At 36.1% G+C, this 27934-nt stretch overlaps 2 protein-coding genes across 3 annotated transcripts in view; both read right to left on the reverse strand.

Annotated features, from left to right (window-relative positions):
- Positions 1-6681: 6681 nt before the first annotated feature.
- LOC139119228 (uncharacterized) overlaps positions 6682-27934 on the reverse strand; it is a 63540-nt gene continuing 42287 nt past the window's right edge. Inside the window, exons 5-6 of the transcript XR_011548878.1 lie at positions 9378-9555; positions 6682-6772 (exon numbers count right to left, since the gene is read on the reverse strand). The gene's annotated coding sequence lies outside the window, so the exon portion shown is untranslated. The remainder of the gene's footprint in view (positions 6773-9377; positions 9556-27934) is intronic.
- LOC139119233 (caspase-8-like) lies at positions 10993-27748 on the reverse strand. 2 transcript variants are annotated; one of them, XM_070682920.1, is made up of 5 exons: positions 27594-27748; positions 22012-22227; positions 18345-18839; positions 14344-14483; positions 10993-12222 (listed from the first exon to the last, which is right to left on the reverse strand). In XM_070682920.1, exons 1-3 carry the CDS (start codon positions 27673-27675, stop codon positions 18466-18468), a joined length of 672 nt encoding a protein of 223 aa, XP_070539021.1. In that variant the 5' UTR covers positions 27676-27748; the 3' UTR covers positions 10993-12222; positions 14344-14483; positions 18345-18465. The 2 variants fall into 2 exon arrangements, with proteins under 2 accessions (XP_070539021.1, XP_070539020.1); XM_070682919.1 differs by having other exon boundaries at positions 11271-12222; positions 27594-27694.

Consider the following 27934-nt stretch of genomic DNA (forward strand, 5'->3'; position numbering starts at 1 on the left):
CACCAGAATTCAAGCTTTGACTTTTTTGAGGACATGTTTTTATTGATATCTCACGATCGGCGCACATTTTCCTCGTCAAATATCGACCATTGGCATTAAAAAATGTGTTTTCAAAAAGTTACCAATGGGAGTGCCACTTTAAAATTGAAATCAGGATGAAATCTGCAATTTTGTATTTTAGGGCAATTTTTGCCATTTTTGGTCCAAAAATTTGTTTCACAAAATCTATATTTCTTATTACTTTGATATTGGGTAGAAATATTCCTATGGATGATCTTAATTTAATGTGTTCGAATTATATCTTCTTCATTACGCATTTTTGCAGCAAAATGTAGTCATCAGAGGCGGCTAATATTTTACACATAAAAAAACTGGTATCTCTGTGGTATTAGTTAAAAATATAATACAACTGATTGAGAATAATGAAAACGACAAAAACTAAGGAGAAGTTTTAAAAAATCTTACCTGAGGTAAAGGTATAATGCTGTTTATAAAGTCTTTGCAGTGGGAGGTAAATTAATTACGTCGTTCAAACTTATCATTGACTCCCTAGAATAACATCAATCAGCACAACAACAAACCTTCAGGGATTTCAGGTCATAACCGAAAACGATTGTAAATCTTCGGATGTGAAAAATACGCTCGGGATATGACATGTTTTTATCAATATCTCATGATCCGCATGCAGTCGCCACGTCAATGTCGACCATTGGCAAGTGGGAGTGCCACTTTAAGATAAACCCTAGGAACCTGTATACCAAATATCAAAGCTATCAACGAGTAGTTTTTGACAAGTAATTTTTTGACCAAATATGAAAAAAATTGACCTAAAAATACAATATTGAAAATTTTATAAGAATTTGAATACATCACATTCTGATCAACCTTACGAACCTGAATACCAAATATCAAAGCCACCAGATGATTTGTTTTCAGAGAAAAAAATTTTTGACCAAAAATTTGGAAAATTGTCCCAAAATTACAAATACAAAAAAAATTCAATACCATTTTTACAAACTTGACTGAGGTCATCCCGAGGAACGTGATACCATCTTTCAAAGCAATCAGACACGCAGTTTCAGAGAAGAATATTTTTTTACCAAAAACTGAAAAATTACCCAAAAAATAAACATGCAAATTTCATCCAAAGTTGTACACACCTAATTTAGAATACCTAAAGGAACCTATATACCAAGTTTCAACAAAATCTGATCAATGGCTACTGAGTTTTAGCAATTTGCAGGATTTTGCTTGTTCCCCTCATTTGCATATTTTTGACAGTGACATGTTCATTTAAACAAACTCACATCTGCACCCCTGGGTGCACCTGTACACCAAATACTAAGCCGGTAGCTGCTGCGGTTTAGGAGTTTTTGATCTTGACGGACTAATATACATACATACATACATACATACATACATACATACATACACACTTACAACATGTAAATGAGATGCAAATGAAATGACTCACCTTATACAATAATCTCTCTGGTATACCAAATGAGAGCTAAAAATCAAGCATACAAACAAACAAACAAACAAACAAACAAACAACAAATATAAAAACATACAAGCAGACAAACTTTCCCAGCCCAATTCCTAACTCTTACCCTCAAAAAACAAATTCTCACCCATTTTAGAATGTTACCTAAGACCTCATTTCCATAAGTACCCACATTTCGGACATCATCACTTTCTTGCTATACTTATTACTGCATGGCTGAGCAACATTTTCACCTTTTACAAGTTCAGAGAATTCTCAACTACCACTGTTGACTATGTATCTAGTAAGACTCTTGGATCAAACAGCACAAAGGTTAGTTCTTCAACGTATATTATATAAATTATAGACTTTGTTGTTTTCTACTAGCCTTGTGAATCAAGGTTTACCAAATCAGGAAAATGGACTGACTGAAGCCAACTGATGAACATTTGTCATAACAATGTCTAGTATAATAGCAATGGATGCATAGCATTTGGAAAACCCTTGGTCAGTTTGTTGAATTTATCATAGTTGAAGCATAGTGGTAGCTTACAGATATCTGTGCTACCCTCATGGTTGAAGCTGTAAATCTGCAAAAAAGCATACATACATACATACATACATACATACATACATACATACATACATACATACATACCTACATACATACATACATACAAAAGACAATGTTACCACCAAAAATACTGATGTGATAACAGATTTTATTTCAAGCAGCATAAATTATCATACTCAACATCAAATGAATTACAATAAATCTGTTGTTTTTCTGGACTAATTTACTCAGCCTGCCTCATCTTTTAATATCCTCATAAAACATGAAAACATACCTGTTTGAATACAGTGAAAATGAATACCTATTTATCAGCTTATTGAGTAACATATGATTGTGGCGACGATTTGATTATAAGACAAGGCAATATCTTACAATCTATTGGTAGACAGGTACCTCTAGCACGCCATTGCCGGATTCATGTTAAATTTAAGATTGTGCTAACTTTTGATGAAAAGAAAATATATGTAGGCCTAGACCATTGCCACCACTTCTACCATGGCTTAATTCAGATTTCAAATAGAGATAATCAAGGCAACAGAACTGTAATTTGATTAGTACTATTATTTTATAAAAGTGTTTTATCAAACATGTTCACGGATATTACTGTACTCTATTTCAACGCTAATTAAACTATTGCTTCAAGCGACATTGCATGAAAAGGTGCACATACATGTATTTCCATTTCATATCATGTTGATATACTGATACAAAATTACAGGCAATCCTTCTTTTTTGCCAACATCGTGATGTGTACCTGACTAATACACATTCTTTTGCATGATTCTTTCACTCTGAATATGAGAACAGTCACCTTCTACATTAATCTTTCATAATTGTAACTATCTCAGTCTTCTTTGTTTGTGACAGTGTGGTACATCAACACATTTAACAAGTTATGAGAGATCTAGACTTGAAGGTTCCTCTCATGAGGGCGCTCCAACTGTTTGTAGAGATCCACTGCTAACCTTTTAATAGTCGCGCCAGCGGCTTACTGACTACGCATGCGCTTATTCATAATATACTATGCGAGTAACCGGAAGTGTACCCTTCTTTCGTGGACGCCGCCATGTTTTTTTTTGAGTACTCGTAAATAAACAAATACGAAACAAATTATTATTATATAACATGCCATTTATAAAATATACCTCTTTTATTAGTCAGTAAATGTTATTATGCACCTTGACGCTGATACAGAATATCGTTAATATAGAAAAGGGAGAAAACAGTCGCGCATATGATCGGTGGCATACGCAAAGAATGCTGGGATTGAATTTTAGAAAAGCGCCCCAAGTGTCAATAATTAAATTCAAAAATTGCCAGTTTTTAGACGGAACGCTACAGTTTTCAGCTTGCAAGTGGAAGTTGGGCAGTGCGGTTACCATTGCAATGATAATGGTTGCATGATACGTCCCTTGTTTAACGCAATAGGCTGTTATCAATGTAAAACTTGCCAATTTTTGTCCAAAATTTTTACACGTTACATAAAATCTATAGGCCTACCTGCACTGCTGCAGGGTTTGACGTCCGCGCGTGTACGTACGTGAACTGCTTTCATCAGAGGGAAACTGGGCATAGTTGTCACATATACCGGGCATATATACGTTTATGAAGTAACAATTAATTACATTTTATCATGAATCAATACAAATAACATTGCCGATCTTAACCCTGGCGCGACACCAAGGGCTGAGCCCTATATAATATTATGTCTATAGTGACTGAAAAAAGCTATGGATAGCAGGTTTGTGTGTTACAGCTTTGTTCTAAAGCTCTAAGAGATATATTAAATATCAATTTTGTTGAGGAAAGCAAGGATAAAAATAGTTCACATATTCCACAGAAGACTGTACCTTGGCTGGTCTGCCTTCCTCTTGATTTATAAAAAATGATACTAGAATGATACCATTATACAAAATTATCCAAAACATCTGTTCTAAAATATGCATATACAGGTTTCACTGTACTGCCAATTAAAGATGCAACACCATACATCTATGAAGTCTCAGTATGTGACTACATGGGTGAAACATTCATGGTCTAAGTTAGGAAAATAACAGGGCTTCTTAAAATGTTGATTATATAAAACATCCATTGAAAGTGCAAAAAGTCAACAATCCATTGTAGAACAAGGTAAAGGACAAAACTTTTGAAGTAATAGATTAGTGATTTAAACTCTAGTAGTGTACTGGACTAGTAAGAATTTAGGCACATGTATGTGATTAAGAGCCTGGCAAGACTAGCAAAATAGACTACAAGACTGTCAAACTAGGGTTAGGGTTAGGGTTAGGGTTAGGGCATCAGACAAGTAGTTTTTGAGAAACACATTTTTTGACCAAAAATTGCAAAAATTTTACCAAAAATACAAAATTGCAGATTTCATCATATATTCAATATCTCATATTTAGTTCATCTGTAGGAACCTGTATACCAAATATCAAAGCTGTCAGACGAGCGGTTTTGATGAAATAAAGATGAAAAAACAAATCCTAAAAAATATAGATTTACATATTTCATCACAATTTGACCAAATCTAAGATGGGTTATCCCTTGGGACCTGTATACCGAATTACAAAGCTGTCTGACCAGCAGTTATGAAGAAGGAGATATTTTACCAAAAACGCCTTTTGGTGCTAATTTGCATATTTTCAACAATATCAAAAAATCAAAACAAAAGTTTCTCATAATCATATTTTTCATCTACACAACAAATATTAAATCAGTAAGTACTGCGGTTCTCAAGATATTTGAGTGGACGGACGCCTCACAAACGTACATACATACATACATACATACAGACTGACGCAGGACGGCGGACAGATATCCATCCCAATAGCTTCTATAGACTACAGTCTATAGTAGCTAAAAAAACAGCCCGTCAGAAAATCTGTCTACTCCACTATTTCATATGTAATTTATAAAACAATATATACTTATCCAAGCTCACCCAGCCAAAAATCCATTGGCAAACATTGAAAACTCCCCTCTATTTAGGATAAGCCTCTTTCTATTGACTACGATACACATTGTCATATCAAAAGCCAGAGAGTACTAGAAAGGTCAAAGGTCAAATGGCCACTCAACAAAATAGCCTAATTACTTTAAAACTGGAGATTTCAGTATAATAACCTCTTTACTAGCAATATGTAAAATAGACATTCTTCTACAGGTACTACTAGATACATGTTGATTAATGGAACGTTCACAAGATACATGATCTTTATGTGAGTATAGAACTTGCAGTGTCTATGAATAAAAATATTTATAGGTGGCAAAAATGGAACACAAACATACATTTAGGTCTATTCCCAAAAGAATGGGGTGAATATAAATAACATTCTTGACAAGGCCTATAATTTCCACCACGGGAAAGATAACTTTGGTATGCCTCATTATTAAATTCTCTGGTACTGATAACCAATATGGACGTTTGTTGGATGGAATTTTCATTCAAAAATCACCAAATCCAAAGGCATGGAACTGCTCAACCAGATAGTGGTAGGTAGATCAATGAATATTCAGAAATGTCAGGCGAATATTTTCTGCCTTAACAGGAATGTGCTTTTTAGTTCCAGAGGGCCTGATAAGGTCCCCTGGAACTGTTATTTTTGCTTGAATTCTTTGGACATTTCTTTCTTTGTCAGAATTTTGACTTTTTATGTTTTAATAAATAGATTCATGGCAGGCCTACCAAGGTAAACGAGCTGTCAGGTTTAAATATTTTAACTTCTTTATCTGTTTTTCATGCAAATCCATTTTAAAAATATAATTTTCTGATGCTCATATAAATATGAAAATTTCAATTTCTGATTCTGTTTTGTTCTACTCTTTAACATGCTGTAAATTATGTGTAATGTAGCTTTTAGATTACATTTAAAATGAGACTCTAAACCCATGTACTATGAAAGATATTGCATGTTCCCTCCTGCAGATTAAAGCATAGTCCACCTCTTTCCTGTTGTAGAAATACAATCCCAAAGATAATTTTTACTTGGCCACTGATAAAATACCCTTCATTCCAAGCAAATATCTATGAATTCTTTATTTTATCATCCTGGTGTTAGAAGACAGTAGAACATTATTGGTGATCATTTGACCTTGAGATAAAAGTCAAGGTCACAATGTTCTTTGAACACCAGATGTAGATTATAATGACAATTTACTGTCATTATTACAGTCTAAATGATAAAGCACTGCAACACAACCAAATATACAGTTCTGAACTTATTGCAGCAAAGCTTTTCATGAAAATTACTATTTAATGCAAATTACTGATCACAACAAAGACAACTATTATCTAGAAAATAAAGTTGCCATGGAAAAAAATAGAGTTGTACTGTCTTAATAAGATTGTCAATCTAAATAAACATGATGGATAATTGCATAATGAAAACATATCAGATCTAGTTTGTCGATTGTTGGCTAAGGCTAATGTTACATTCCAAATCAGTGAAAGTTAAACTAGGGACAAAAACAGAATATACAAGTCTTTCACCCTATGACAGATATGGGAGGGGAAGGGAATTTTCATCTCACATGATATCTTCTCTAAATGCGGAATTCACAGATTTGATTGTACAAAGATGTCAGATGCTTCTTTTCTTTGGTTCAGTAACTTAATCACTGCTGTCCTGGTCAGCATCACCATTACTACTTTCATCAGATTCACCACTACCGCTGCTGCTCCCTGCGTACAAACTCTGGTCTCGTGCTTTCTAAATTGAGAAAAGAAAATGGTCTAATATTTTGAGTCAGCAAGATGTATGACAATCAAATGAATGGGGACAAATTGTAATTAATGACAACGGGCCTAGACTTGCTCAAAGTCTATGGGCATATAAATATCAATACAGAAAATGACAGGCTGTCACGTTAGTGGTAGGCTGTAGTATAGATTACACTGCAGTGTTCCCACTATGGCTTATTTGCATGTTATTTGTGCACGTGTCTCCGACTGCCCTCAAAGTGAAATTTCATGTTTTGCACAAATTTAGTTTCCGTCATTTCGAACGGTATTAGTTTTGGTAAGGATAAACATCAAAACTGGGGGCGAAAAATGCAATCTCAGTGCCAATTTTACTTCTGTGTTTGACTTTTAAGGCTCGTTGCTGGTGCAGTTGCTTCCAGCACATGCTACATGTACACTTCATCGTATGTTTTGACTGCTATATGTGACCAGATGTTCATAACTCGATAAATTAGCATATATAGATAAGATTCAACGTGGTTGCCCCAGTGCATGCTGTGGCCGCCCTACCCTTTGGGCACCAAAGTTTAAGTAGCGCACCCACTCAAAAGTTTAGAGGGAACACTAGATCACAGGCAGTAATGCTGCCAAGAAAAGCCAAGTAATGGGGGCCTGTCTAACCAGGCTGTTTTTGACCTGATGTTTTGTGTACCTGTTGTTTCAGTCTTAATGGTGATGAGTTATTGAATACTTTCGTTTTTAGTTTAAACAGCTTTATCTAGAACTGAGACTGTGCAAGAAACCTACTGAATTGTTGCATTTTTACAAATGAGAACCCTTACCAAAACTGCCCCTAAATAAAGTATACTTTGGATAAACCCAAAGTATAGCTACGTGCCCTGGTGTGAGTGGAATTTGTGTACAATGTGAGTAGGATGTGTGTATATTATAAGTATAAATGATGTGTACATAGAGTATGAAGAATTCGATGCCACATTAAGCCGTTATAAAATGGAACGCTTTATGCTTAAGCTTACAGACAGTACATTTCCATGTATACACAGAATGGACTTGTATTTGCGAAGACATGGGTAGGACCTTGTACAGTGTTAATAGGACATGTGTACAGTATAAAGTATATACCGTATGTATGATGTTAGACTGTAATTTATGTAGAAATAATGCTACATTAAGCAGTCATCAAAGGAAATGCATTATGTATACTTATGGACTCTACACAGACTAGATTTCATGTATATACACAATATGCACTCGCATATAAAACGAATGGGTAGGATCTGTGTATAGTTAATGTATGAATTAGGTGTGGACAAACTATACCCCAAGTATATTAAGAAATTTGAGCTTTAATCCCCTTCTTCAGGCACTACCATGGAAAGTTCCCAGTTTCTGCAAGTGTATTTAGTGTAACAGCATACTCAGTAATATATAAATGATTTTGATAAATATAAAATATGAATAATCTTATAATTTCTGGAAAGATGCATTTCTGAAAAGTGATCAGATGAATATCTCTGGACTTCATCTGTTTACTATAACAGTCCTTACAACATATACAGGCTATATTTAAAAGAAACTGTAGTAAAAACGGTAAAAAGAGTAATCACTGTGTCACAAGGTTTTGCCTTCACTAACTGATTTACATTCAGATTGTAACTTTGAAAAATTGTCTTTCGGTTTTGTCATCAGCATCATTTTATCCTGGTTGTACCACTTGGATTACTCAGGTTGTTTAAGTAATTGACTTGTAAAGCAGTGCCTCTGGGTCACATAATGAGCTGATGGCAAGGATGATATAGTAGCTATGATGACAAATGGGATCACAGGTAAAAGAGATTACATAGCTTACTACTGGTGGCTACAATAGAATCAATGCACTTCGGGAAAAGTGCAAATATGTCAACTCAAGTGTGTACGTTTTATGTACACACACAACACACATGATTCTGACTTATGCTCTGTAATGATACTGCGACAAATTCTGACTTATCCATCCAGCAAGATGCTATGTACATTTTATTATAACACAAAAAACAAGCATGATTATAATGTTAGACTTCCATTGGCACGTAGCATGTGTCTGTGTACATTTTATGTACACATGAAAGATACTTGCCTCTACCTCATAAATGTGGCTCAATATTTCTAGGGTGAAGTAGGATTTGTATGTACATAAAATTGTACACATTTTGCCAGAAGTATACTTTGTGTGGGGTTTACAAATACTTCACTTCTCCACGGTGTTTTTGACAAAATTCAGGCTTCTTGTTATGATTTCTATGGCCCCTAGAACTCCTCATATTACCACCGAATGCTTCAGCCATTATTCACAACAGTCTGCATTTTGATTCAGGCAGAAAAATATCTTTACAAAATTATTGATATTAAATTAATTAAATTAATTCTTTCTTTCATGAATATGACTTTTTTTGTGTACTGTCTATTTACTGTCTGTTCTGTGTTGTTTTGTGTCTATGTTTACAATTATTGTCTTATGAATTCTGACCTACTGTCATTGGATTATGGATTGGTATGATTGCGATTATTTCACACTTTTTAGTACCGAGTTTTGGTAAGGGAACACAAGTTTGTCTTCAGTAGGTATGACTTACCAGAAATAACATCTCATATGATTCTTTCTCTTTTTCCATATGTAGTGCTTCTAAACCTTGGCAATTTCATTCTGTAAATCTGAATAATCAATACTCCGCCTCACAGGATCTAGAGCTACTTCAATCTCTGTAGCTTGCTTGAAGTACTTCAGGGCCTTCTTGTACAACTCATGACTTTCTGTTGGAGAGAGTAAACAAACAGAGAGATGCCAGAATGATATATTTCTCTTCTAAAAAGACAAGTCACACAAAAACTTCCGATATACATGTGACTTTCAAATGAGTATTACGAGATGTCAGATTATACAGCTTGTATTTTTGTGATATCTTTAACCCTTTCACCACTCTGATTTGGCCCAATCCCATTGTTATTGATGGTAGTATTGGACCTGCAGGTTCACAGGAAAGTGGGAGTGTACCAGCTAAGGTATAAACGTTATTCTCGAGGCCTACCTCTCCCCATCAAACCCCTTTGCAAAGTCAACTGTGCAAAGTACTGCACAGAACTAAGCGGACACAATGCCAGTCTTTGCCTTCACATGCAAATGAAGCTGTAAAGTTAGGATTAATCTGATGCAAATAAATAACCTTTTACATTAGGCTAGCACACATTGGAAATTTACATTGCTTAGTGAACAAACCTGCATACAGGTTCATAGCCGACTTAAAAAGTCATTAATGTGTTTTCTGAGTCATGAAAAGCCTTCTTGAAATCAACCAAGGGCTCCAATAGTTTTGGTCATGATGATACTATGGACTTCAAATACACATAAACATACTGTTTCTTGAGATTTTTTTGAACCATCATTATGTCAAAATATTTGTGTCAATGCTTTCTTTCAAAGTTCTGTCTGCGAGTGGGCTAAAAATTATATTGTGAAAATCAGTCTCTCAGCATGTTACTGGGTTCTAGCCATGCATAACTGAATTAACACGTATAACAAAATTGACAACAGTAGTGAAGAAAGAAACTCTCTCCTGTAATAGAATATATGTATACAACTTTCATAGCTTTAATGTCAGCAACCTTTTCCATATCCTCTTTCTCCTTGGCATCTTTGGCCATACTGAAGTACAAGGAGCCTATGAAGTATACACTTCGTGCTGTATCTGGATGATTGTTGCCTAGTAACCGAAGTCTGATCTCCATGGCTTCGACGGCGAGAGGCATTGCTAGATCGTACTGCTTCATCTCGCTGTAGGTCAATGCTTTGTTCTTCAAGCAAACAGCAGTTTTTGGAAAGCCATAGATATTCATAGATTTTTCTAGATCTATTGCCTTTTCATAATATGATAACGCTTCACTGTAATATCGCTCACTTTCCTCTGAATCGTGTGTTTTAGCAGCCTGATTACCCTTTGCATGACAACAAGTACCGACATTCAGAATGAAAGTTGGCATGTCTAAGTGTGTTCCATCTTCGGAAACACTATATAAAACATCTGCGGCTTCTTTATGAAATTTCAATGATTTCTCGATATCTTTTTCATTATGATATGCATGACCAATTGAATTCATGCTCCGAGCAACATATGTGTGGTTTTTCAACAACTTTTTTCGTACATCCAAGGATTTTTCTAATAATGCTATTCCACTCTTGACTTCCCTAATATTGACTAGACTTCTTCCCTGTACATATTCACAAGTAGCTACAGTTAGTTTATAATTATCTGTGTTGGCCTCTGCCTGATTCTCTAAGTTCTTCAACATTCTCAACGGTTCTCGCAATATCTCCAACGCTTTGCGAGGGTATGCTTTAGGAATCCAGCTGTCTGCTTCAAACCTCTCAAGAAACAGTATTGGATAGTTTTCCCATTCTCCCTAGCAACATTTGCTAGATTTTTAAAAATGTTGATTCTCCTGTCTGGGTCCAAATAGTGCTCAAACAGCAGATAAGTTGAGTACAACGTTCCATGGTCTTTTTTGTTTTCGAGTCGAGGGCTAATTTTAAGTTGATTCATGAGCTTGAGATAATGATCCAAATTGGTTTTGTTACTCTCTATCAGAAACTTCATAACTTTCAGATAATTCTTCTCAACCTTCTTGGCATTTTTCTCAAAAGCTCATCATAGTATCGTACAAAATCCCTTTGAGCTTCGTCGAAGGAATTTCGTAAGTCTTCATCTTTGCCAGTTTCTTGAAGATAAGATCTGACGAGAGGATGAAGACTGTACTTATCAATGAAGCTGAATTTTAGATTTTCAAAACTCACGTTAGGCTCAGCATTGATAACTTTCCACAGACTGACCAACGGCTGCAGAATATCCAACTTTGCTGTACTCAAGTCCTCAGTTTTCAACACTCCCATGGCTGCTGTCTGATCAAATGTGCTTGGAAACACAGACAACTTCAACCAAGCAATTTTCAAGTTTTCAGGAAGAGCTTTAAAAACAAACTGTAAACATTGATCGACAGGTTTTGCCACATGAGTGCCGTAAGTCAAGGTTTTCATTGCTCTCTTTTTGGCAGGATCTAATTGGTTGATGAAATCTTGTGCTTTAACTATCCCATCTTTCAAATGGCTGGCAATTATTTTAAGGGCAAGAGGTAAGTTACCGGTCAGAATTGCCAAATCGCTGGCTTCCCTGTCTGAAACCCGATCTGCACCGGCTAGCAATTGGAGCAGTTTAACTGATTCATGCACTTCAAAAGGCGTCAATTCTATTTGCCTGAAGGAGTATGATCTGAGGAGATTTTCCCTAAGAGCAAAGCGAGACGTGATTAGGATCCTAAGCCTCTCGTTCTTGACTTGAAGCAGTTCTCTTAAAGTGTTGTGAAAGTCATCGGATGAGTAACTGCCTGGTTCGACAAGCTGGTCAGCATTATCTATAAACAGTATGGTATCTGAAATGTGCAATAGTTTACACAGAACGTCATGAGGGGGCGACTGTTGAAAAGTAAAACATTATTATTTTCTTTATATTGCATTAAGTAGGTACAGCGTGTGAACAAGTAACAGGACGAAAAACGTCAGCATTACTTTTTGAAATCCTTCAAACATACATTGTACCCTTCGAATTTGATGGAGTTTACATGGCTTATAACAATTGTAAACCGTCATTGTCATTTTCTTTTAGTACAGAAAGTTCTTTCACACGTGACTTTCAAGTATGTGAAGGGGCTGAACGCTTGCTAACCAAGTATCAACTGGTATGTATAATTGTATAGGGGACTGGTCATTTTCTTCGGCCTGGGGGGCTGGGGGGTGGCTGGTGGATTATTTTTTGCCGACGTCAAAAAGTGGCTGACCCCCCTATTCCAAATTCGAAAACAGGGTGACCCCCCCGCGCAACAACGGTAAAACAAAAGTTGGATATATATATATATATATATATATATATATATATATATATATATATATATATATATATATATATTATAAACATTTATATTTTAAACAGTCATTCTGTGCTTTTAATGAAATTGTTGTCATGTCAGTTATAAGATAGGAATTTCAAAGTGTCAATTTTAAAGTTTGAATACAGTATTTTGAATAAGATGTGAATGTATTCACACTTTCTATGCTTAACCTGAAGTATTGTACAGAAATAGATGTCAATCATTAATATCAAAGAGGAAAAAGCAGTAAATCAAAAACTTTGATGGATGTTAAGACTTGCCTGCCATCCAATTAAATCTCCTGAGAAGCCATAGAGAGCTATTTTAGCCAAATCTGATGTGTGCAGTGTCTGAGTGGGCCTTTTCTTTTAACATTTAAAACATAAAAGCACAGCTAATAATGACGAAAACTGCCTTTTTTGAACTGTTATTTTAGTCATAAAAAGCATCTTTTTACAGAAAACCTGTGACACAAAGGAAAATAGTTGCATCAATGAGAACGAAAAATATCTTGTCATTTTTCTATCTCTAAAATAAGTCACTGTATCAAATATATATTGTGAAATATTTGTGCATGTTGCTTTCTCATACTGAATTCTCATAGAGAAAACATAAAAGTATCAAGACATTTGTCATGCTTTTCATATGAACTGCAGATTTCATAATGGTACACTTTCACTTAGCAAACATCAAGATATCTCTGACATATATCTCTGATTTTATTAAAGTATGGCGCCCGAAGGGCGTCCATCCTCCAAAAACATGAAACATCCTGATATCTCTGATATACATATGTCTTGTATATTAAAGTAATGCACCGGAAGGGCGTGCTGAAACATGTCTGATATATTAAAGTAATGCGCTCGAAGAGCACGCTGAAAAATATTGAACATACAAATATTTCTGATATATGTATGCCTGATATATTAAAGTCGGTCGTGCTGAAAAATATGTCTGATTATTAAAGTTACGCGCCCGAAAGGCGCGCCGACAAATGCAACAGAATGATGAAATTTGTGGCTGACACAATGCATTTTAGGCAATGATGAGCCTGTTTCAAAATTCAAAAACACACTGACCCCCCTATTGGGCATTTCAACATGGTGACCCCCTATCACCAAAGTCAAAAACAGGGTGACCCCCATGAATTCAACGCCCCCCCCCCCAGGCCGAAGAAACTGACCAGTCCCTAATTAAGTTAGTATGCGCCTCAAAAGTGAATGACTTGAACTTTTGTTCCAACTTTCCTCAATAAAACTTTGAACCATTCTCTTACCAAATCAAGAATAAAAATCAGGGGTCACCTCACAAAGTTTGGTACTAGAGAAACAAATTACCTAACATTTATTTTAGAAATTTAAAATGGTCGCGATTCCTGTGTAAACTCTATGGGGAAAATAAAATTTTCGATTTTCGAAAAACTAGGACTGTGAATTTTTTTTTCAAAAGACTTGGACGGTGAATTTTTTTCTTACTCCAAGAACTTCAAAATGAGGCCCCCACCCAACAAGCGGTAGACCACAAGAACATTGGAAAACTTTGAGAGTATGAATATCTGTTCCCGAGGAAGGGACAGATAGTAATACTCTTATGTACAGAGAGAGTTTTTCACGTTGAATGCCTTACCTATCTTGCATGAGCTAGTCCATCCTCTTAGAACACTGAAATCAGCACTATCAATGCTTACACTCATTCCAAGAGAAGATAATATCTCAAGTATGACCTCTCTACCAAAACTCTTCTCTCTCAAATCTACACGGTATGACCTATAACACACAAAAGAAAAAAGCAAGTTTTCAAGATTTAGCTCTTTAACATTGACAACTATTCGAATTTTTGCATTTGCTTGAAGTATGTGCTTTTTAGCACAGGAAATCACATGTAGAGTTCAGTCGACGCTTGTTTCAATTTGCAAATGCCTTAAATTTATGATTTTTGAGCAAAACTACATCCACTTGCTAGCCCTCTACATCTACACTGTAAAGAATCTACTAAATTTAGTACTGGTGGACAGTGTCACATTAAAAGTTTAAAGGGATAGTTCACCTAAAATTTCATCAGTTGTACACAGGTATATGATTATGCCAGAAAAGCGTTTATCATAACACAGAAAGTGCGATTTGTTGAAGTTATAGACGAAGTTAAATATTAAAATCATGCAATATGGAGCCATTTTCTACCAGACTGTATGCGGTCATATTGTCTACTTCCTCCACAAAGCATGCAGGAGAAATGCCTGGATGATGGCTAGGCGGTCCGATCTAGGAGTCTCGTCATTAACTTTGATATATACCAATGATCGTGAGCGAGATTTTTGTAAGGCATTCTACATTATTTCAAACCTGAAGAAAAAACGCCTCCTTTGCGAATTGTGGCCGTTTAACATTTGCACTGACACACGCTGTCAAAACTATAAGTACAGAGCATGTTTTGCGTAGCCAAGACCATTTCCAAGAGAAGGACTTTGTCGGCAGTTTAACGATCAACAATAAAATAGGGAGTAGGAAGAAACTTCAAGATGATGCTGTACCCCAAAACTACTTGAAAACAAATGCATCGGTGAAAAGGAGAACATTAGAAGATTGAGAGAGACACTCTCCGTAACAGAACATAGGTTTATAGTTTCAAACATTTATAATTTTCCTGAACCGCGGGAGATTTTGTTGTGATCACCTTAATTATGAAAAAATGTTTACTTATTATTCTTGTTATTCGGATGACGTTGCATTGGTATTTAAAACATTATCAGTTTGCATGATCAACTGAAATCAGAACGTTCTACTTTTTACGCTGTCATATTTCACTGCATCGACACAACTAGCGTCCAAGCGACACAACATCGGAAATCCATATGTTGAAATGCGAACTCTGGGTCCAAGATAGTGATGTCAAACAGTTTAGGAAAGAGATCGATCAACTTTAATACAACTAAAATTCACATCATGCTGTAGTGCGTCATTTCTTGTGCATGCTGAGTCACACAGAAATTTGATGGTAACAGTTTATACTTTGCTAGTGCTACATTAGAAACTTTGCGTAGATGACCACTTTCATTGATCACGGGAAAATTTCCGACATAAGCAAAACTGAAGTCTTTTGTTCCTTTTAGACAAAATACTGGCTTTGTGCTGTAAGTTGAATTTTAATGATACAGCGAGAGCAAGTTATCTTTTTGTAGCGTCGACAACATACTTAGCGATTTCACCGCTAAATTGTGAAATAAACAGCAGTAAGTGAAGTTCGTTACTTTCCACCAGAGCGTAATTACAATGGATTTTCCCGAAACAACAAATCAAATGATTTCTCGAACAGTTATGTGATTGTTACTTGTTTTATGTCGTGATATTGTGGTGGCTTGAGCAAACGTGTGCAAGTACATGCAGGTCGGTTTCGACACTGTACCAAGTTGACAGCAGACAAACGGCGACTCGGATCTTCGTTTTTCTTAATTAGCTCACGACCAGTTGAGTTGTAACCAAAGAAAATTTTAGTATATGTTGTATATCTGCACGTTGAAAAGATTAACTGAAGTTTAGTTTAGTGCTACGAGAAAATTAAAGTGTCTTTGAAGTTTAATTAAGTGGCCCGACAATATTAAAGTGCTTTATTTAGGACACTCCAATTAGAGTCGACAGATGACCTCCTTAAGGTCTTCCACTTTGTCTGTCCTCCTTCCCCCATGCGGAACGGTGCTTGAACTACTAGTATGTTTTGAATCGCTTACTTTTTTCCCTATTATAAATTTATATCAACTAGCACTTTGAATTCGTATTTTCGACAAAAATTCGTCGTTATGAAAAGAGTTGTCCATATTTTGTAATCAGCGTTTCAACGGCTAAATAGCTAGAGCAATTTCGGTATCCAATTTTCTTCGGGCGTTTGAAATCCAACATAGCTCCTTTTTTTGTCCAGTGATAATCGAAATGTTTTTGCCCTAAAATACACTTTTTTGGCTGGTAGATTCGAGTTTGTTACGTCACCTGACGATCGAAGATCTGTTCAGCTCCTTGTAATAAAAAATATGGCCTCCAATTGTATGGCTTCCTGTGGTAACTGACAGAGCAACGTTCCCTTATTTTACTTCCGATTCTTTCGATGTGGCCATATATTCTTCGGAAACACCAGGTTCACATTCCCGGAGTTCGAAATCGCTGAATTCTAGTTCAAGGTACATATCTCAGTACAAATGTATGGCAGATCAGCTCCCTAGCGATACCCCTAACTTCCTCAACCAAACACGATAACTTAACGACATAGACGGTGAAGCCTCTCTGAGGAATTCTTGTAGGTGGCGCTTCCATACTGCGAAAACGGCGTCATAAACAACATTTGATAAAATAGTATTATCTCGAAAAATAAACAGCACATTTCTCATCTTTTCATCATAAATGTTACAAACTTTCAAAGGCAGGTTAATATTCGGATGGACTATCACTTTTAAGTCCTTTGTGATCTTTCCATGAACAAAACACAATTATACAAGTACTTATATGTACTTCGAAGGGAATCTAGTGTGTCAATCTGCTTCACAAGTCACTGTGATATTGTCATTAGAAAAGGTTCATATTATTGACAGCAGATATGCATATTTAATGTCCACATTAAATGCAAAAAATGAGTGTGAGCACATTACAGGAGACTATGCACAGTTAACAGCATATATTTTGTTGTAATTATTGAATGTGCACATTGAAGATGCATGATATTGGTGATTATCATATACCCATGACCGTATCCGTGTCTCCTCTGACGCGTCGTGACATGGAACGTAAAACATCAGTCTGATACGGCACGTTATACGTCATCAATTGTTGTTTATTTCCGATTTTGATGTTATGATGTTCATCTTGCATTTAACGATCAAATCCATCTTTTTCACTTCAATCAAAATTTACCGATATATAAAACGAAACATATTACTAGTACATATGAATTCAACGTTCCTTTATTTCAGATCTAAAGAGAGTTACAAGACAGGTTGTTGTAGAAATTAAAAGTTGATGTTTACAATCTGTTGTATTTCGCGCTACTTCGTCGTTCCTGTTCACGTAAGCCATGTTTCAGCAAGAGTTATTAAAGTGAATTCAAACTTACAATATTGTGTAATAATTATCCACCAGAACACCGGGACGGTGACCAGAATTAGTAATTGGCTCCATTCCTTTCTGAACTGCGGTAAATTGCGCTGAAATAATCCTGTTTAGACTGTATACACTCAACACGATGCGATCGACGACTTGATCAGCTGTTGTAAACGAACATGTATCAATGCGCTCAGACCAGCGGCAGAATATAAAAACATAGTCCCTTCGAAATACTGACAAAAACTAATAAAATTTCTTTATTTTTAATTACCTTTTACATAAATATACGGTCATGGGCATATGATAAATAAGTTATCCCACGATATCAGCGCTTGGTTGGACGTATTGCCACTCGTGAGGGTGCGCGCCGCATCACACTCGTCTTTTGACTCGTGTGATGCGGCTCGCACCCTCACTCGTGGCAATACGTCCCAACCAAGCGCTGATATCGTGGATAACCTCATAATATCTTTGGCAATACTTAAACATACTTATTGTATCCAACACACATTTACACAGTTACTGTATTTGTTCAAGCTATACCTGTAATTCAGCCTAGCACAGATTTCCAACGCCAGTTCTGTTTTTCCCATCCCAGCAAGGCCACAGATGCTAATGCAGGTTACCCTTTCTGACTGCTTTCGCAGCATGTCCATGAGCTCTTTCAGGTACCCTTCTCTCCAACAAAGTCGACGTTTTGTGTGTTTGCTAGTTCTCTTCTCCTGCTTACGTACTCCGCTCTGCTTTTCTTGTATTCTTCCACTTCCTTCATGACGTTTTTCAGTGGAATGCTCTCAAAGATTTCTTCAAGGTAGTGCGTGTCATCCTCATTGATGTATCCTCCTTTCTCAAGGGTGTTGAAAAATGTTGTGGCATCAGTGATTTCTTCGAATCCCTTCCAGCCGATAGCTTTCTTTGCCGCAACTTTGGCACTTCTAAGTTCATCATCATTCATCTCTTTGCTCATGTTAATGAGAAACTTCTCCCAGAGTCCAACCTCGGGCTTGTCTTCGAATGAGAGTGAAATTGCCATGATGTCTGAAAAGACAAAACTGCTCGTCAGTTGAAAACCTTACTGCTGAGATGGACATTTCTTTGACCAAAGCATGTGATACACAGAATGGTGATCTAAAGTCTGTTGGTAAAAATTTCATCAAGCCTTACTACAGTGCATGCAACTATACAGATATAAATATGTCGCATTTCAGAAAACCAATCTTTAGATGTTTCGAGACATTTGAGACAAGAATTTCTCTCTTTGACTCAGTGTTCAGTCATTGGAAAGCCAATTGGGCTCCATTACTTCAATTAGTAGGAACCAATTTGTATCATTCAATTTTGAAAGAAGAATGGTCAAAATCGGAAAGACATGAAGAATAAGCATGGTGTGTACGTGTCTCAACTTCTCAGGTATTGTAGGGCTTGTGATTCCTACACTGATTTTCAACTGAGACACAGCTCATTGGCATCAAAATTAGTGAGACAGGGATACACAACAAAAAGACTCGTTAGGACTTTCAAAAAGTTCTACGGTCGATATGACGACATTGTGGCCAAATATGACACCTCGGTCATTGATTCATATTCTGTATCATTTCATATAATATTTAAACAATTTTGGGGCCAGTCCTGACGGGTGTAGCATACTAGCGGGTACGCTTACCCATTCCGGACACCTTGTACCACCACTAACTATCAGTGGTTCAGGATGGTCCTACTTAAATTTGTAAATCACAAATGTCCCATGGACCTGGTAATGTATTACCTTGAATGGAAATGATTATTGGACCAGTTTAATGTCATATCACCAATGCTTTCAGAGATGATGCCTTCATGATCTGAGGGCATGGGTTGTAATATGCACACTGTAATATGCACACTGTGCATGTTGGGTTTTACTTCAACTTGCTACTTTTATGCATGTCCACTGTGGCTGGATGTGATCTTCCTTAGGGTAGTATGTACCCCGGGGAAAATACTCCGATTCTGAAATTTTTCCGATTTTGCTGGTCTACCACTGGCACTTGTAGGGGTTCATTTTAAATCTCTTGGAGTGTGAACAATTTCACAGTCTTAATTTTTTGCAAATTTAGAATTCCATTTTCTCCGAAAGAGTTGCTATATATGCCAAACTGTAAAAGCTCATTGGATACACACATTATAAATTAGCTAACATTAAAACGCAAAATATCCTTCGCGTATACTACATAATTGTCTCAACAATATACATCGCAAGTTTCATGCACTTTGAAGGAGTCCTTCCAGTCTTATATTCCTGATTGGGAAAGTTAGTTCAATATTCAAATTAGTAACTTGCTGATGTAAAATTGCTAAACAACTTTCATAATTTTATCATATTTCTTCGATGTACCTATAAGGTTTTGCTAACTTCGATGAAGTCAATCAAGATATATCCCTAATTGGAAAGTTTGTTAAATATGCAAATTTAATAATAACTTGTTTTACAAAATCAATACTGACTTTTTGTAATGTTATGTCGTAGCATCTACAATACACATAGCAAGTTCTGTCAGTTTTGGTCAAGTCAATCCAGGCATACATTCCCAATTAGGAAAGTTCGTTATATGCTTCCCTAATAGGGAAAGTTCGTTAAATAATCAAATTAGACGTAACCTAAAATAAAAATGCTAAATAACTTCAATAATGTTATATCGTAGTATCTTACATGAACATATCACGTTTAACGTACTTTGATTAAGCAAACCCAGATAAATCTCTATTTAGGAAAGTTCGTTGAATACGCAAATAAGTAATAAGATGTTTTGAAAAATCTAAACCGACTTTTGGTCATTACAGTTTCTGCAATGTACAGAGCAAGTTTTGTCAATTTTCATCGAGTCAATCCAGATATACATACCCCTAATTAGGAAAGTTCATTAAATACGCAAATTTAAAATTGACTGAATAAAAAACTATCAATGACTTTCAATAATGTTGTATCATAGTATCTTCCATGTGCATAGCAATTTTCGTCAATTTTGGTCCAGTTAATCATGATATATAACCCTTATTTGGAAACTTCATTACATATGCAAATTAGTAATAAGATGTTTTACAAAATAAAAACTGACTTTTGGTAATAGCATCTACAATATAAATATGAAGTTTCGTCAACTTTGGTCATGTCAATCAAGATATAATTCTAATTAGGAAAGTTCATAAAATATGCAAATAAGGAATTGGCTGAATTAAAAATGCTTAATGACTTTCAATAATGTTGAATCGTAGTGTCTTCAATATACATACCAAGTTTTGTCAATTGTTATTGAGTCAATTCAGATATATATCCCTAATTAGGAAAGTTCACGAACTTTCATCTCACACCTTTATGTCTTTCATGACTGATCAATCCTTATATTATCAACATTTGTAGCAAATATCATCCAATTCTGTTATTTCTAATAATTATGCGATTGATTATGAAATATGCAAGCCACACTAACCAAACCCTAATCAGTCCTTGCCATTAGCATATGGTACATTTCTATCACATCTCAATTCAATTTGTTGAGGCGTTCTTGAGATATTGTTCAAACAGACAGACACACAAACTCACACAGACAGACAGACAGACAGACATCGCTACGACATTAGCTCACGTGTCTACACACGTGAGCTAAAAAGCTAGTTAAATTCTTTATTATATTATTTTGTATTGTCAACCACAGTTTCTTGTACTCTCTTAACCGTTTTACCCCTATTTTCTTCTGTAGAAATCCCCCATGATGGTGCAAGGGTTAAAAATATGCTGCAAAACCTAGTGTTTAGCTTATTTAAATAGCCTGCATATGTAGAAGGTTGTAATAATGACCACATTTTTGGTATCATTTTGCATATCATTTCCAACAGCTGCTTTCCGTCGAAAGCTCGAAAGCTAACGATACCTGTCCGAATTCAAGGGGAAAATACCTGGCTGTATTGTTAAATTTGTAATTACTTGAAATTTTTAGCTAAAGTGAGGATGAAGAGTTAAATCATGTATTTTCACGTTTTCATTTTTTACTCTAGTAATTCACTGTGGTTCCGTTTACGAGATAATCTTTGCGATATCTTACAACGTAATAGTGAAAAAGGTACTAAGAAATTTAAGTTGACTCATCATGCTGAGAAAAATTACTCATATTGTATCGTTTGGAAATAATGCAATAGATCAAAACACTTTCCAGTCGTTTGGGTGATGTATATTTACCTTGGTTTGCCGAACCGGTGAACTTGCCGAGAATGTCTTTGTAAACGGCAGATAGCCCGATAGATCTCATTATTTCGTCCAACAGCTGTGTATTATTCTCCGAAATATCGCCACGGTCTCGTAATTTTGTAAATAAATCAAACGGTTCCGACATGCGTTCTAGGTCTCTTCTTGGAATCTTATCAGACAACATGTTCTTCAATGCTTTGAACTTTTCTGTTGAGAAAAATCATAGATCATTTGTGCGAATGAATCATACAAGGACTCGATGTCACAGCTGATCATTGAGTGAAAACACAGTTCTTGTGCAGGGAACGGTGTTTTCATTGCCTGACAAAGAATATTATCAAAACCATTGGTACAGACACAGTCCCTCTATCCATAGAGGGACTGTGGTGCAGACAAACTTTCAATCCTCCTGCCTGTCGATGAAATTTCTCTTCATTTGACAGACTACATGTCGAAAGATATATTTGTCTGCCATTTTGAAATTCTATGGCGAATATTATTAATTTTGTTTCACTTCGTAATTACAAATAAATAAGCGATATTTGAATTTAGGTTTTTACTGCTACAGTGAGGTATTTCTGTATTTTGTTTTCCTTTTGAAATTGCAACCTTACATAAATATGTTGCTAGAACGGGGGGGGGGGGGGGTTAACAAGTGACTTAATCTGTCCACGCATGTCCGGACACAGACAGATATGTGACCTTCTTATATGGATTCCTTAAAATTTAGGCATAACTTAATCTACGTATTTATTATTATTATTAAAGTTTATTTCAGACAATGTGTCCATATCAACATTACACAAACAAAAGGAACATTAAAGTAAAATGATCAAAAACAAAGAAAAAAAAACGCAGAAGAAACAGAGAGAATGATAAACACTTGCGAAAGAAAGACTTAAAATGTGTACAACTGCTTCCTCCAGAGACGGAAAATCTTACTGTGGCAATTCCAGTCTGAATTACATATAACAGAAATCAATGCGTTTGAAGATCTATCAATTCTGCATTTACAGTTGTAAATACTTTGTCGGATAACTTCCCCGAGAGACATAATATTGTTAGACACAAACATATTTGAAGCACTGCTACCAGGAGATACACCTAGGACGCCTCCTCCAAAAATTGTTATACATAACTTTTAGTTTGTTCAAAACCTTTGATTTGTAGTTAAACCACAAATGGCAGCAATAAATATTTCTACAGTAAGCAGAAAACAACACTTTCTTAACATCAAGAGAACAGTGTTTACAGTGTCTCAATAGCATATTGGCTCTAACACAGAAATTACGTCTTTGTCGTTCAATATCAACATCATCAGTCTTATCACTGGTAATAACATGCCCCAAGTGAGTGTGCTGAGTAACAAATTTTACCCTGCTTCCGTTGAGCATTACACAAGGTGTACGAGAGACGGTAAACTTTCTTCCATTAAAACCATACATTCCGTTTTTTGGGAATTATAAATTATGTCATTTTCTTTACCGTAATCTTCACATACATAAAGAAGATACTGTAAACCCTTCACACTTGGACTGAGAAGTGTCATATCATCTGCATAGCTTAAGTTATTTGCTATGACACCACAGATATTACACCCAATTCTAGTGTCACAAAGCTTCTGAATTAGATCATCAATGTAAATGTTAAAAAGGTAAGGAGAGAGCACCCCTCCTTGCCTTACACCATTACTTACAGAGAACCAATCAGACATTGAATTTCCCCAACGAACACAAAACAAGTGGTTTCTATACCAGAAATAAAGAAATCTTACAATATAGAGAGGGACCTTCCTGTCAATGAGCTTCTGCATTAACTTGAAGTGATTCACGCGGTCGAATGCTTTCGATGCATCAAGAAAACAAACGAACATTGGACCCCCTTTGCTGGTATAATAATCAACTATTTCTTTGAAGGCGAATAAACTGAGGTCAGTAGAATGGTTACGTTTGAAACCAAATTGAAGATAATGAGAGATCATATGATACTGACATCTGTTAAGAACAATATGCTCCAGCACCTTTGAAAGAATAGTAGCCAATGCTATGGGTCGGTAGTTTGAGACGTCACTGGCCAACTTTGTTTTATCCTTAATGATAGGAACCAAAATAACATCAGTGAGACTAGAAGGCAAATAACCATGAGAAAGCATTGCGTTAAAACAATGTGCAAGTAGCGGAAGGATATTTGAGTGAGAAAACTTCAGATGCTCTGCTGTAATGTTGTCAGCTCCGCCTGATTTCTCATTGGGTAACTGACGGATGGCTTCCAGAATTTCGGCCGTTGCAACGAAATGGTCAGAGGAGAAAGTAACATTGCTCAGCTTCTCCTCTATATCCCTCTTCCCCGAAACAGAAGACACTGAATTCAGAATTGCACTGAAATGATTCTGCCACATTTTAGCAACATTAGCATGCCCAGATGCATCGGCCACTGTATATGCTAAATGAGCTTTATTGCTCGAACGCTTTCTGACCTCATTCCAAAACTTATTCTGTTCATTACACTTTCAGTGATCAGCCATTTTATCTGCCCTAATTTGATTTTCATTTCTCTTACAACACGAAAGATACTTGAAATTAGCCCGGGATTTCCTCATCATTTCAAATAAGGGACCATGCTTAGGTTTCCTTCAATTTACCCAAAGCACAAACATTTTGCGGGCAACCTCATGTGCATCCTTGACACAGTCATTCCAACTAGGGACGGTGTTATTACTACCCTTGGATGAAGGTCTTAAAGTCTAATGCGCTGCATTAGTCAAAGAGGCGGTAATGTCATCGATTGCTTGCAAATGCGAGGAATCTTTACAATTACTATTAGTGCACTTGAGGCACTCAGGTATCCTAATATTATCAAAATGCTTTTTTGTGCAATTTGTGTACGCAGATTTAGTGTAACCCGGGAGCTTCTTCCAGTCTATCCTGGAGTACTGGCTATCAGACACGCCAATGGCATGGACTTGTTTTCCCTCACGTGAGAAATCACAGTGAATATTGATAGACAGAGGTAGATGATCAGAAACAACAAAATCATGAAGAATGCTAACAGAAATAACTTTGCTATGAGACTGTTGAGTAGTGATGCAGTGGTCAATCCATGAGGTAGTACCGTGTACATCACTAACATATGTAAAAGCCTCTGATTTCAAACCTAACAACTCCACATCAGATATAACATAATCAAATTGTATTCAAATGAGCTAACAATAAGCATATACTTTTGCATATAATAAGCATATAATTTTGCATAAAAATCTAAATGTACTTTAGATTGTCATAAAATTCAACTGTATTCAGCTTTGGTACAGTTATGGCCTAATTACATCCAATTATTATACATGATAATATGCCAACAATGAGAATGCCATGCTCATCAAACAGAGGTAGACCTAAGTATGATACAGCCCTTTGGTCAAAGTCAGTGCATTGGTATAAATATAAAGTCTCATTAAAGAAATTCATTTTATATGTATATGAGCAAATAATCAGGGTGATGTATTCATCAAAATTACAGTTTCGCTGGGCTAAATAATTATCAATAAGCAGAGGTCTGGTCAAAATCGATGCTTCCAGTAGTACTATGTGGCCTACCTAAATATATTTAATTAATATGCGAATGAGCGGAACACCATGCTTATCAAATTTAAAGCATTGGTCAAAGTGCATTCATTATTGCTTGATTACAGAATTTCTCGAAATATGCAAATAAGCTTCTAATCATAATGTTAGGCTGATCGAACTTCTGGTAAAGGTGGGCGTAAGTATTATTAATAAATAGCATGATAAGTTTAGTGAAGATCAATGTTACATAGCCTAAATTGATTTAATATGTAAATGAGCTTATCGATGTGTCACACTCACCAAACTTTCTATATAACTTTTTCTACATATGATCAATATGACGTCAAAACAAATTCAAGAATCCAACTCATACAGGGTAATAAATTACCAGGTCCTTATAAAAAATAAACTATTTACAAGGTAATGAACAACCATCTTGAACCACGTATACAATCATAAGTGGTGGTACCAGGTGTCCGGAATGGGTAAGCGTACCCTGCTAGCATGCTACACCAGTCAAGCATGGCCCTGAAGTTTCCAAATCAATGGCAACTCAGTGAAGCTACCGTATAAGGTCAAAGTTGGGAATACTGTCACGCATTATTTGCGTAACAGGAGTGCCATATTTGGAAACCATGTCCCCGTATCTACCATAGAGTTTCTTAGAAGATCTTGCAAGTTTACTTTCCGAGAAGCCCTCTCTCACTATAAACTTAAACGCCAATGAGGTATGTCGTCCTCGAAAAATCATCATATGACTCGCAAGCTTTAGAGTATTTAAGGGCCTTTGAAACATATACACCATACGCTGGAGCAGATGGAATGTTGCTCTACAAGTAGGGAAAGTTGATGATTTGAAAATTGCTTTGTTTCTCTTTCCAATTTTCCTTGTTCCTGAAGGAGATGCCATATGCATTCATTTCAATGTATACTTGTGCTCTTGTACATTTCTTTCGCATTTCGCTTTTGACATGTCATGTGAAGGAAAACATGTAAAACCAGAAACGTTCAGTTGAAGATACTAATTCTGAGTGAAGCAGGGAAAAAATAATGATCCCAGTCAATCTTCCAAATATAAAATGTTCCACCCCTAACGCATGACATAGCAATACTTTCACCGATACAGTATAGATTCCGGCCGCACCGTATATAACGGGAGTGATGGTAGGTTGAAAGTCCTGTCTGACCCATGACTGTAAAGTGTAACTATGTCAAACTATTCTAAACATGAAAACGAGGTTCCGGTATCTGAATGTTGGAAATACGATACTGAGCGCAACATCAGTCGATTTTAAATACAAATCCATACACCTGACACTATCTCCGAAGACCCCTATGAAGAGATTTCAGGCAATGTTCTCAGAAAACCGAACCAGTAAACACCGCATACATTCGAGACTGCTTTATCATAACATAACCTATATCGAAGGTAAGTCACGTGATGAGTTAGGTCCCCTCCAGACTGTGCAGAGGGCATAAAATATAGTTAACTTAATTTGTGAAAAGTAACCTCTTTCAACAATATTTTACGTCGTGATATAGAAAGCTGTTTTCTCAACGATTAGTAAGATTCACATTTAAAAACAAGTACATCATATTCCCTGTTGCGAGATTCCCATTTTATAAGGTGCACTATCGTGACATTTGCATACCAACATGGCGTATATACGCTACCAGTTGATGTACACTTTGCTTCACAGTATACCTGTACGAGAAATGCAAGTTTGTTTATTCCTTTCTCACTAAGCAATTCATTGTAGATTATACCGATTTTTCACAACATGAACTCACCTATATACTGAGTGAATTAAGGCCTACAAAGTTGCAGAGATTGTGATTTTCATATCGTAACGTTCTTTGTTTTAATGGTTGTGTTGTATCGATTCTATTGCATTCCAAACTGAGTCTAGCGACGCCATAACTTAAGCCGGCCGGACAAATAATTCAAAACATATACATAATAACATCAACGATAACCTAGGGAAAATTAATCACACTTTCCATACGAACCTGCTGTTATTTCATTTGACAAGTCGGTCAGCATTTGGATAAACGGATCGAGTCTTATCTTCTTGCGTTCGGGTGCTGCCATTTTGGTTCACACTAACATAAGACGTCAAAAACTGAATAGTGCATTCAATGCGTCGTAGAGGTCAAAAGTTCGTCGACAGCTCATGAAAAACTGGTTGAAAATACATGTTCGTATTGTCGAGATTGTAAGTAGGAGTAGATAATGAGTCGTAGACAGTCTATGATAAAGCGCGTAGAGGTTAATTTATTCAAAGACAAATACATTTCATTATTTCGCAAGTTAAACCAGCGACACGCATCGGCAAACTCCTATTGTGAAA

Source organism: Ptychodera flava, chromosome 19 (assembly GCF_041260155.1).
Source record: "Ptychodera flava strain L36383 chromosome 19, AS_Pfla_20210202, whole genome shotgun sequence".
Taxonomy (NCBI): Eukaryota; Metazoa; Hemichordata; class Enteropneusta; family Ptychoderidae; genus Ptychodera; species Ptychodera flava.